We start from the raw sequence: 13,751 nt of genomic DNA on the forward strand, positions 1-13,751 counted from the left end.
GTGTATACCCTCAGGTTTGGTTTGAACATATTTTACAATGTATTGTGAAGATGCGCAGCACAGTTAAGGCTGTCAATAAATTCAGACAAAAGGTACGGGAAATGTGCATTATGACAGTATATTACAAACCTCAAAAGTACTTATTTATTCATTTATTTATTTATTTATTAGCAAAATTAATATCTACTAATCTTTTAATTAAAAACAACAAATGCTATAACTAACATATGTTCAATTTCGATGTTCGTTATGTCATACACACTGTAAAATAAGCGAGAGTTCGTTCTCGCCGTACTACAAAATATGACGTCATATGCTTCAAAATGACGCAATTAAGTCAAATCAATGAAGGCAATTATGCAGATTTTTAGTGAAGAAAAATAAATGTTGTAGATTTACAGAAAATTATGAATGAATATTTTGTTCAACATTATTATTAGTAGAACTAGATTTTGTCACGTGCGTGCACGGGTTGACATAGCATATGATATCGGACATATATGAAATAGATACATCGACACATCGTATATTGTTGGAAAAAAGCATGAGACCAACAATTTTAATTTGGTCCAGCAAAGTTTATCAATATAACAAAGGCATCCTGAGTCTTAAGAAATATGCTGATTATGACGAAAATTCGATTAAATATGTCAAAATGGCATTTTAAAATGGCCTACAGCCAGATTTCATCACTTTCTATTGACGTTTTTAACAAGGAATAAAGCAGTAAAAACAATTATGGTCCGGTCCAACAAAAAGTTTTTATTCATAATTAGGGTATACTGAGTTTGAAGATATATGCTGACTTTAAACAAAATGGCGTTATTTAGGTCAAAATAGTGTTTCAAATGGCCAACAGTCAGAATTCATAATTCTCTTTTAAAGCCGTTTAGAAGGATGAAACGTGCAAATATTACATTATACAAATATGCACATAACAGATTAGATTAGAGCACTTTAACGATGAAGAAAAACAGTTCCATTTGTTACTAAAAATTGTTAATTTTTTTCCGTTTTGTCTTATTAAGCGTATATGTTATTTAAGCATTCATTGTTCATGCTTTTCAATCTCCGTCTTGTTCCTAAACCTTTCTGGGGGGTTTTATAACACTTTATGTATCGGTTTCTTCGATCTGCAAGTTCCTGAAATACAACAAAATTAATGCTTACAAAGTTTTAAAGAGGAAAATTATTTTTGCACTATAAAATTGGTGTTTTAGGCTTTAAAGATATCTTTATCATAAGCTTCTATGATAACAGAGATACAATCAGGTACTTGGGAACAGTGTGCGATATTAAGAACTATTCTAGTATATGTCTGTCTTTTCCTTTATTACCTTTCCAGCAAATAAATCTTACTAATAACTAATATATCATCATATACACTGGAAAAGCTCGTGATTCAAAATGAGTCCAAGATCAACATATCGTCCAGTTTATACATAGTAACAAGTATGTGCAATATGTTTTGGACAACCCAAAGAATTTTACTCTTTTTAACATTACTAGGGACAATTTATACAGTGTATAAGGAATCAAGCTGTCTATGTCTTCGTGAAGGATTAAACAACCTCTTGCAAAATTGTCAACATGTGTTTAGCCAAAATATGCTGAGAAAGTATAGAAGTACGTAAAAAGCAATGCGTGTATTTATTCAGAGGAAAGTTGAGGCTTTTTTATCCTAGACCATGCTAGTGTAAATTTGCAACATATCCTTACAATGATGGATGTATAAACCTCTTTAAAACCGATAAACATCCCTGTCAATGTTGTTGAAGAGAAAATGATCCCCTTTTCTAGAACTTCGAATTAACACTTGGTTCATTTCATTCATTGATATGGTGTGACACGACTTCTTATTTCTACAGCAAATCGAGGGGAATTACCTGACCAGAAAATCAAAGAGTTCGAGAAGTTCTTTAGTTATATGGATAACCATGACACATTACCCACTGAGACGGTTTAATTTGCTTAATTCATAAAATCAAAGCCCGGGAATATGTCCCAACTTAGGATTTCTCTAACGTTGCTTATGAAACAAACACACACCAAGGTAATGATAGGGAGAAAGGCATAAATGAGCATTACTATATTGCCATGCTCAGCCGAGATCGATGAGATGAAAAATGTAAGTGATGGTTGTTTGTTTCTGGAATTAATGACCTTAAGATCTTATACCTTATGCTTTCTTAGAATTGATAGCTTGCAACTGCCCCACAGGTTGCAGAACCTTTATGGGTGAATGTAAACGTGCCAACTTGCCGGGTATAGACATTTACAGATTTCAAATCACAAACTGATCATACAAAAAGAGATTGTTTAAATAACATATATACTGTAGGTTAATAAGGGAAAACAGAAAACATTTCATTTTTCTTTCAAATAAAAAGCTGATAGAGTTTTTTACTATTAATACAAGTGTTTAAATTTGATTGTAGCTACATCTTTAGTATTGAAATAATGATATTCAAACATTTTTTTCCCGTTTAAGAGGCCTGTAGTAGTCTAAAGAGAGATTAATGAAATTTGGCTATACACCAATTTAAATTGCCATGTTCACAAACTTAACGTCATTTTATGAAGACCAACACATTTCATCAAACTTGGCACAACTTAATTATGATAAAAGTCTGCTAGACCAATTTGTGACTTTGTATTGTTATTTTTTTCCATTGAAGAGACTGTAAGACGAAAAATGATGAAATCTGGCTGTCCACCATTTTTAACTATTTACCGCGATCTTTAAAGATTGGCATATTTTGTTGGACTCAGCACGCCTTACATATGATACAAGGCTATGCTGAACCAAATTATATTCTTTTGTTACCCCAATTTTTAAGACTTAAAAAGAGAATTATAGAATTTGCCTGTAGACCATTTTGACCTAATTAGCGTCATTTTGTCACAACGAACATATTTTTCTGACTAAGCACGCCTTAATTATACAAAAAAATATATCTTTGCTGGACTGAATTATTATTATTATTTTTTTTTTTGCGTTTTCCCTATTTAAACATTTTTAGGAAAAAAATTATAAAATCTGGGTATCTGGGTATAGTCCACTAATGCATTTTCCACAGGCGGTGATGTTAACGTTAGGGTTCATAGCTCCGGCCCTTATTTTCATTCAGCAACGAGGGACCTCTTGAATAAAAGCTCATCAAACTGTCTTTTTCCTGTTAAAATTTCGTGGTTTGAAGTCAGATTCGTTTTCCGGCAAAATGCGTCTGTATTGAAAAACTCTGAAAATGAAAGTAAAAGTAGGGAATATCTCAGTTTTGAAAAGGGAGTACATCAAACAATTTCAATTCTTTTCTTCAAATGATAATTCAATTTTGACACTTGTTTTTAAAATTGCAAATCCTCTTTTCTGACATGTGTCAAGCATTCTGATTTAAAATGTCCCAATAAATGTATATACACTCTGCAAGTATAGGGACTATTTTGCTTAAAGGCACTACTTTGTTGTCCTACCGATTCTAAAAATAGTTAGAGGGATATGTACCCATCTGCCATTTTTAAACGCCATGTTGACCTAATTAACGCCTTTTGGGGAAGGCCAGCATATTTTTCATACTTAGCACACTTTAGATATAACAAAATACTATTCTGGATCAATTTATTGTAATGTGTAAATGAGTCCAGTCGCTTCTTTGCTTGTCAATGCAAAATTAAAAGGCATACAATTTTTCTCAATCACTAATTAGATTTATATTTAATATCAAATGTCCCTACTTTGGGTAAATCAAAAGTAAATCAAGAATAACAAATGATTGGCAATGAAGGAGGAAAACCTAACTTCTGCTTAACTATTAGATAGACAAGTTCCAAGGACAGGTCGGCTCTATTCGGGCCCCTAACCCTGGCACTTGCTATCTTCCCTGACAAACTGTCAGTAATGTGTTTTACAAACAACTCTAATATACAATACCACACAATAGAACAGCTTCGGCTCTATTCGGGCTACTGATCTAATTGTGTGGGTCCAAAAGTTTAATATAGTGTTTCTGTTACCTTCTCCTTCCACTGCTCAAACAGGAATGACACCGACTCTCAGCTTCTCTCACTTATATACACATGGGAGAGTCCATTGGAAATGGATGTCGGGTTATTCCATTATTAACATTGATTTATAATAGGACAAAATTCTTTACATTACCCACGCCTCTGGGTTCATTCGTCCCGAATGACAAAACATTTAAAACTTTTTTTTTTTTTTTTTTATTCAATTTGATCCACAAAAAAATGCAAACTTTCAAACTGCTTAATAGTGGTTAACAAGTACAATGCTCATAACACTATCTGTGTTGAAGATGACAATTCAAAATTTAAAACAAGATCAATTGCTCTGTCGTGGTTTCTTTAATATCAGCCTCGCCCTCCTTGTACTTCCTGACAGTCTTTACTGAAATTTCTCTTCTAAACTCTGTTTGTGTACTAACGTCAATCTTCGCTTTCTTCGTTTGACAATCATCTACGTTGGGTTTTCTGACATCATCTGCTGATGTACGTTTCCCTGGAAGAGAAGAGGTCGTTTTCTTGCGGAAAACACGGCCCACCATGAGATCCGATATCTCTTTATTGACTGTTTTTTTAAATCTTATTTCCATCACTGGCACAAGTTGTACTACTGGACGTAGTTTCCGTTGAAAGTAGATCACCTGGGTCTTGTGACAACCATTCTTCATCTTCTGATTAGTCCTCACTTGACACAATATTATTGGCATTTTCAGTGTTCTTCGCCTTTTCCGATACTTCGTCTGTTTCAACCAGCTTCTGGCCCAATGCAATAGGACTTTCTGTCAATCCAGTGTGCGCTCTCTTCATATGTCTTCTGACATTACACTCTTTCTGGGACGTAAAATCGCAAAAATCACATGAATGCTCCTTCATTGCACACTCTACCACATGGGTGGAAAACTCAACATCACCATGGAAAACACTGGAACACATTGGACATTTCCTTGTCCCGCTTCTCTTTGTCATCTTTGTCTTCGCCATGCCTTTAAATCTAAAACGACAAAGAAAGAACATTAGGTACTAGTATTTAGTATGGCATATAGTATATAATCTAAAAATCAGTCTCATAATCTTTTAACCATACAGGGGGTCTTCTACTACGAAACTGTCTTGCAGGCAGTTCTTTTTCTTTACAAGATTGTTGCTCAGTTTCATATTTCTGCTGTTCACTGACAACAACACTCTCGTTTTTGTAATTTGTATTTTCTATTTGAGCCTTTGTATTGTCGCTACATGTTTGATCTTGGAATGTTTCCTCTTTCTGCTCTTCAACACAGTCAGCCGTTTCACCAACTAACGTTTGGGGTCGTTTCAGTCTAATTCTATCAACATGTATGACTTGATTTGACTCACGTTGACCACAATTCACTTTGGATGTAACATCTGACATTTTCTTTATGATTCTATATGGTCCACGCCAATAGCTGGTAAACTTGGGCGACTGACCTGACTTCGTTCTTGGAAAATACACATACACCTCATCATTTTCCTTGAACTGTCCCCATTTTAATTTCTTGTCATGGTAATGTTTTTGGCAAACCATAGCTTGCTCTGTATTTGCTCGGACAGTTTTATGTGCATTTTCAAGTCTATCTTGCAATTGCCAAACCCATTCATTTTGAGGAACTGGTTTAATAGCGGAAGGTACATCATACATGATATCCAAGGGAGTGCAAACCTCTCTTCCAAGCATCAATGAATTTGGCGAAAACCCAGTTGTTTCATGGATGGTTGACCTATATGCCATCATGACATACGGTAAATGTTCAACCCAATCTGTATGGTTTTCATTTACAAAATTGTTAAGCATAGTTGTTAGTGTTCGATTGAAACGTTCCACCATACCATCCGATTGGGGGTGGTATGGTGTTGTATGTGTCTTTCTGATGCCCAACAAAGAACACATTTCTGAGAACAACTTGCTTTCGAACTGTCGACCTTGGTCCGAATGGATAACTGCTGGTGTGCCAATTCGACAGATCACTTCTTCCACAATGACTCTAGCTATTGTGATGGATTCCATATTTGGGATTGCGAAGCTTTCTGTCCACTTTGTATAATAGTCTGCAACTACCAAGATGTATTTGTTACCTTTCTTTGTTAAAGGTAACTCACCCAAAATGTCTGTCGCTATCCTTTCCAAAGGATAACCAGAATGTACTACTTTCATGGGTGCACATTTGGTAACATTGTCAGTCTTCCTTTTAGAACATAATTCGCAACCCGCTATATACTGACGCACATCTCGCTGTAAACCTGGCCAGTAGTACCTACTGCGAATCTTAGACAATGTTTTCTTAATACCGAGATGTCCTGCTGTTTTCTCGTCATGATATTGGGTAAGAACTGTACGTCGCTCGGAGAATGGAACTATATACTGATAGAGAGTCTGATTAGACAACATGTCTTCCCATTTACGACAAACAAGATTATCTTTGATGCACAATCTGTCAAACTGAGAAACCAGTGACTTCAGATAATGGTTTTCTGGCGATACTTTCTTAACACCTGGAAATGAACCTCCCTCTACCCATGCACGCAGCTTCTGGAGATCATTGTCATTTTTCTGAGCCAACAACAATGACTGACCTTGCCCAATTTGGTTACAGTTTAGATTTTCACCTTCCCAATCACTGTGGTATCCGCACTGTTTACAAGGTAGTCTGCTCATGGCATCAGCATTTGTATGTAGCCTTCCAGGGCGATGTTCTATTCTGAAGTTGTATGTTGACAGTACATCGATCCAGCGTGCAAACTGTCCTTCTGGGTTTCTGAATTGCATCAACCACCTGAGGGAACTATGGTCTGTTCTGACCAGGAATTTTCTGCCATACAAGTAGTGCCTAAAATACTTGACAAAGTATGTCACTGCTAAAAGTTCCTTTCTAGTTACGCAGTGTCGTCGTTCAGATTTTGACAAGCATCGACTGGCGTAAGCACAAACTCTCTCCTTACCATCGATTACTTGAGAGAGAACAGCACCTATGGCTTTGTCGCTAGCATCAGTATCTAAGATGAAATCCCTTTCAAAATCAGGATGTGCAAGTATTGGTTCAGATGTTAGGAATTGTTTCAATTTGTCAAATGCAGTTTGACATTCCTCTGTCCACTTGAACGATTTGTCGTTTGTTGTCAAATCATGCAATGGTTTTGCAATGGTAGCAAAATCCTTCACAAATTTCCTGTAATAACTACAGAGACCAATAAATGACCTTACTTCTGTAACATTAGTAGGGACCGTCCAACCCTGAATTGCTTTGGTCTTGTCTGGACTTGTAGATATTCCATCTGAAGATACTATATGACCCAAAAATTCAACTTGTCTTGCAAAAAGAGTACACTTTTTCGGTTTCAGCTTCAATCCTGCACATTCTAACCGATTAAAAACTAGGGACAAATTCTTTACCATATCCCCAAAGTTCTTTCCAAAGACTATTATGTCATCTAGATAGATAAGACACATTTCAAATTGCAGTCCACGCAGAACTGTTTCCATCAACCGTTCAAAGGTTGCCGGAGCATTGCACAGGCCGAATAACATTACAGAAAATTCAAACAAGCCTCGTCTAGTTGTGAATGCTGTTTCTGTTTGTCTTGAGTGTCAACAGCAACCTGCCAATATCCTGAACACAGATCTAGAGTGGAAAACCATGTAGCACCCCTAAGCTGATCAAGAGAATCGTCTATCCTTGGCAAAGGATAGGCATCGTGTTTTGTAACATTGTTCAGCTTTCTGTAGTCTATACAAAATCTGGTGGTACCGTCCTTCTTTTTAACCAAAACTATATTTGATGCCCACGGACTACTAGATGGTTCAATGATATTTCGTTCCAACAAATCGTCGATATGTCCATCAACTTCTTTTTGCAGATGAACAGGTATTCTTCTTGGGGCTTGCTTGATAGGGAGACTGTCTCCTGTGTTAATTTTATGTTTAATTATGTCCGTCCGCCCTAAATCTCGATCAGACTTGGCGAAAGATGCGTGATAGCGCATAAGCAACTGACGAACAATCTCCTTATTTTCTGCTTCCATGTTCACAGTTGACCGTTCAAAGAGATCTTGTAAATGAACAGGCAGTTCCAGCATGGTAAGATCATCACTACCTTTTTCAGATAAAGCCATTACCTCAAACACTGGGTTCAACTCGGCAATGAATGTATCTTTCCTTAAATGTGTTACTTCATTGTGAAGATTCATAAGACGCACAGGTACTTTGTTTTCTGTGCTCCTGGTCACAAGAGTTCTCGCCACCAATGCTCTATCAGAGTCACAAAACTGTTTGCATGGTTCCACTATGCCAAGTATGGGGGTATTAGATTCTACGTTATTTACATTCCAGTATGTCATCACTTCACTCTTTGGTAGTATCCCTAGATTTTCACAAAGACTTACTCTGAAGCAACCAATTTTGCCTCTGTATTGACATGCAACTGCTTTTTCTACTTGACCAAACTTCAGTGTACACTTTTCCAGGTCCACTGCACACTTGTTGAGCCTTAGGAAATCTAATCCCAAGATTCCATCAACATTCAAATCAGCGACTACTATAGTATGGTCAAACAGCATTCCCTGTATAGAAAACTGTACCTCTTGTGTCCCATAAACTTTAAATGGCGTACCATCTGCTATCAAAATATCTGTACTTAGCTTACTGAGTGGTTTGTCAGACAAAACATCAGCAATCATGCATTTTGACACAATGGTGACCGTTGCTCCTGTGTCTACCAAAAACCTTAACTGTGTGTCATACAGTCCTACCTCAATAAAGATACCTGACTCACCAGCTTTGTTTATGGCCTCTGATGCTCCACAATTAAGTTGTGTTAGATTTCCTTGGGGTTGTTCTTTGCTGTCTGTACATGACATTTCGCTTGGTTGCCTACCATGTTTTTCTCTTCGCTTTTGACCAGCTTGTGACGCCAGAAAATCTCTGCATTTGTTCTTCATATGGCCTGGTCTGCCACAAAAATAGCATTTAAACGTTCTGTTTTGCGTTGCGTTTTGTTCTCTCTTGTCTAACCTTGGCTGTGAGGAAAAATGCCCATTTTGCCTCTCTTTTAGTGATTTAACATCTTTCTTTAATAAGGATAAGGCATCTGTTATATCTTTTAACACCTTTTCAGTATTACTTTCTTTGACTTCACTGATGTCTTTTTCTGCTGCTCTGACATACCCCTGACTTTCCTGCATCTTTTTGTCAGCACTCTGAAAAGCTTGTAACTCAACCGCATGGCGCACAGCATCATTCAAATCTACTGGCCGCGCTTGTTTTATCCTCAACCTCATGTCAGGATCTCTCAAGGCATCTATGAACTGCTCTTTAGCCAGTATTTCCTTGAGATCAACTGTTGCGGTTGGGTATGCCAAATTTGTCAGCCTACGAACATCCTGCCCTAACTCTGGAAGAGACTCTACAGCCTTCTGTTTTCTCTCCCGCAGTTGAGCCCTATATAATTCCGTCTGGTTTGTAGGTGCAAACCTTTGCTGTAGTGCTGTACACAGTGCATCGTAAGTACGCTGGTCGTTTGATGGCAGGTTTCCCAACACACCTTGTGCATTTCCCCTAAGAGATACTGCCAAATACATTCCTTTTTCAATCATTGACCAGCAATTCAACTCTGCACATACCACAAAGTGTGACTTGAAATCACTCCAGTTCGTACTACCATCAAACGTCGCAGGCTTGATAAAATTTCGTTTATGGTCGGCTTTATGAGGCAATTCAACATGTTGTGTCCTGTCTCTTTGCATATCGTCTGTAATCATGTTTTCATGATTGCGTGCCACGTGTCTATGACTGTGTATGTTTGGTGTATGCTCATGTTAATGTTGGCGTGTCATTTCGTATCTGTGTTCATCTTGGTTTGCCATATTTCTCTGGCCTGCCAAATGACTAGCCAAACCTCCATGGTCTGCCAAACGGTTAGCCCTTTCACTTTGGATTGCCGTTTGGTATTCATTTAGTCCGGTTATCGCACTTTGGCGAGGCATATGGTCTGCCAATTGACCACGACTTACATTTTGGCGAGGCATATGCTCTGCCAGTTGCCCACGACTAACATGCCGTTCAACTACTGGTGTTGAATGCCTATCTCTTGTCAACTCAAACTCTAGCCTATGTATCTCATCCTCTAGAAAGGATATCTCATCATCAATCAAATCATTTACGTTAGATGCCATGCCAAACAATATAAATTTGGCAAGCCAAAATAAAAATCAACTTAATAAATGCAAATAGTATAGCCAAAAAGAAATCAAACAAAGAAACGACCACCGCTGCCACCAAATAATGTAATGTGTAAATGGGTCCAGTCGCTTCTTTGCTTGTCAATGCAAAATTAAAAGGCATACAATTTTTCTCAATCACTTATTAGATTTATATTTAATATCAAATGTCCCTACTTTGGGTAAATCAAAAGTGAATCAAGAATAACAAATGATTGGCAATGAAGGAGGAAAACCTAACTTCTGCTTAACTATTAGATAGACAAGTTCCAAGGACAGGTCGGCTCTATTCGGGCCCCTAACCCTAGCACTTGCTATCTTCCCTGACAAACTGTCAGTAATGTGTTTTACAAACAACTCTAATATACAATACCACACAATAGAACAGCTTCGGCTCTATTCGGGCCACTGATCTAATTGTGTGGGTCCAGAAGTTTAATATAGTGTTTCTGTTACCTTCTCCGTCCACTGCTCAAACAGGAATGACACCGACTCTCAGCTTCTCTCACTTATATACACATGGGAGAGTCCATTGGAAAGGGATGTCGGGTTATTCCATTATTAACATTGATTTATAATAGGACAAAATTCTTTACATTATTATTATTTGTCAATAATTAAAAGACTTTAAGAAAAAAATATTAAATTTGGTTGTCCGCCATTTTGAATTGCCATTTTGACTTACTTAACGCCATTTTCATGAAGGCCAGCATATTTTTTCGGAATCAACACACTTTAATTATGTTTTAAAACCATGCTGGATCAAAAAATAATTATTTGCCGTTAAAAGTTTTTTTCTCGACTAAATCGGACTAGACTGTTATAATGAATACAGGTAGTGTATTTTCAGTATGGCCCGGATCTCTCAAACGAAAGATAATGCCATTTCCATTTAATATTTAAAAGGATTGATTTCTTAGAATATCAGCTTCCAAAAAAAAAATGATAATTTAAAATTGTCATTACTTAAATTCACATTTGAAGACAGATTCCGATTTTGAGTTCAAAAGAGAATGTTTGCCGTTTTCTGTGTTTAAATCTTGCATCTTTTGATGTAACTATATATATATATATATAAAGTGATTGCAATTCTTTAAATGAAATTTAGTTCTATACTAAAACTGTTTTTATTACATGATAATTAAATAATTCTAGATACATTAGTTAACTCTAGCTAACTAGATAGATAGATAGATAGATAGATAGATAGATAGACAGATAGACAGATAGATAGATAGATAGATAGATAGATAGATAGATAGATAGATTGCACTTTTCCGACGTTATGATAAAACAAAGCTTCATAGGAGTACGTTATAAGAAATAACAAAAAAGAAACAGAAAAATTGTAAGCACTTGAAATTTTGCTATTCTCGAGGACATTTTCCTTATTTTTTTAATGAATCCATTTTATCAATCCTCATTCCTAATGATCCAAATATATAGCAAAATTTGGCGCATTTTAATATTTTGAGATGCCCCCCACTAAAAACCAGACAGTAGAATTTAATAATTTAATATTTTTTATATACAAGGTAGGAAATGATTTTACTGATCATATAAAACAATTTGAGAAAAAAAAGCTGTCGTAATATTGTTTTAATCTGCTTTGATGTGCGAAAAATGACAATTTCCTACACATTCCTGAAGTTAATGTACCTTTACTTTGAGATGGTCCCTAAAAAGAACCAGACGGTCGATTTTCTTCAAAACTTCGTAAATAAAGTTGGTTTAAATTACATATGGTTTTTCCGCAAAAAAAACCCCCTAATTGGCCTTCTTAAGTGCCACAGGAAGTTTACTTATCATTTCCCTACTGAAACATTATAATACCTGAATCAAGTAAGGGGAAAAATGCGTCCAGCCTAAGCTAATGAGGACTGGAGTCGATATTGATACACACGTCAATAACATTTTGATATAGAAAAACCATCAAAATATAAAAAAAGCCAAACTGCCAGTGTTTTGTGGTGAAGGAAGTAAACGCTTATCTTCTAGAGACATATGAGCTTATTAAAAATTTACCTTTAATTTTCACTTTTTGTTAATAAACGTTCGTAGCAGATATTAAAACCTATAGAGCCACTGATTGAAAGCTGGTTACAAGATTCTTGGTTGAATTAGGTTCATGGTTTTCATTGTAGAAAAGTAACAGACGAGTGGCTTTTCCTTTTGAATTCTTTTCATATCATCATCTACAAACAGCCTGCATCCCCAAGGCAAGTTTATGCATGCATCAAAACCTTTCATTCTGAATGTTTTCTTTCTTCTTAAAAGATAGGAATCGACCCATAAATATTTATTTCCAATTTTGTTTTGCACTTCAAAAATGGGCATTTTCTTTTGAAATTTTGCAATAAAATAAGATGAAATGCTTAAGTTGTTTATATTAATGCTCTCATGCGTATGACGGTTCTGTCATAGGTCCTTATTAATGTTATGTAATATTCAAGATCAAAGGTGGTGATTCAGTAGCTTGCAAGGAGCGGTTGTTAAACATCTATTAAATTTTTACTAATGCAGTACATTAATCATGAAAATAAATTGTCATCAATTCGTTTGCACACTTGAAAAGTACAGGTTTACGTAAGAATCAGGCAATATCGAATTTGTTGAATATGGACCCCTGATATTGATTTGGTGGTTAGTTTGACGCCATGGAGTTCTTAATAAACCTGCAGAAATTGTTATACAATTTTAAAAATAGCAAGCCTAATGTGAAAAATTCATTATAGCAAGTTACTTTTAGAAAATTTAAGTTACAGGTGAAGGTACAGTTTTTTTAAAACATTGAGAGAAATGTACATCATTTCACATGGTGTATCGTTGATGATAAAAAATAACAACAAAATATATTTACATTTCTAGGACAAAACCTACAGTTCGGTCTGTTCCTTTTCCAAAACAATTTGAAGCATTTTCCAGTATAATTCTTGCGGCAGATTGATTAACGTGTCAAAGATGTGGCTATTATGTATTTCTCTATCTGACTGCTGAGGAGAAGTACTATAGCTAAGAATCATGTCTTTACCAAAACGTTGCACATTCTGTTTTAACTGCAGAAATCTAGCTCAAGGGGATATTAGGGTTGACAAACCGAAGAGCTACAGTTCCATCCGTACAAAAAAGCGCACCCAAGATAGGAAGAAACAGTTTCTAATAAAGTACTCGTCAATATTTTAGTAAAATTGAGAGTTGCAGTACTTGAAGAGTTTTGAGTGTTGCTAAAATTCATGAAATGATATTTAATTATTATCTTTACTTAGTGGGGTGTCTCTTGTGAATTTGATATGTAATATGAAGGCCCCTAATATTAAATACATGTAAATCAGAAGTAAAATGCGAATTTTGTGGCTATGAATGTTGTGCTAATTTAACACAGTGAAATTACAGTTTACAGACAAGAGGGAAAATATTGCGAAAAGTAGGTGGATGGGCCATAGTAAACAACATACTGTTAAGTCTCTGACATGTAATGGTGCAGCATGCACTTGGAACGGAAT

The 13,751-nt window shown here is 36.0% G+C and overlaps 1 protein-coding gene and 1 pseudogene across 1 annotated transcript; both read right to left on the bottom strand.

Annotated features, from left to right (window-relative positions):
- Nucleotides 1-4,328: 4,328 nt before the first annotated feature.
- Nucleotides 4,329-5,363, bottom strand: LOC128160852 (RE1-silencing transcription factor B-like; annotated as a pseudogene).
- Nucleotides 5,364-7,560: 2,197 nt separating this feature from the next.
- LOC128160853 (uncharacterized) lies at nt 7,561-9,789 on the bottom strand. The gene has a single exon (XM_052824165.1). The coding sequence runs from the start codon at nt 9,787-9,789 to the stop codon at nt 7,561-7,563; it is 2,229 nt and encodes a 742-aa protein (XP_052680125.1).
- Between the last annotated feature and the right edge of the window lie 3,962 nt (nt 9,790-13,751).

Source organism: Crassostrea angulata, chromosome 8, assembly GCF_025612915.1.
Source record: "Crassostrea angulata isolate pt1a10 chromosome 8, ASM2561291v2, whole genome shotgun sequence".
NCBI classification, from domain to species: domain Eukaryota; kingdom Metazoa; phylum Mollusca; class Bivalvia; order Ostreida; family Ostreidae; genus Magallana; species Magallana angulata.

Bases quoted from the DNA above. Each gene is read 5' to 3' on its own strand.
- LOC128160853 (XM_052824165.1), bottom strand. From the start codon at position 9,789: ATGATTACAGACGATATGCAAAGAGACAGGACACAACATGTTGAATTG.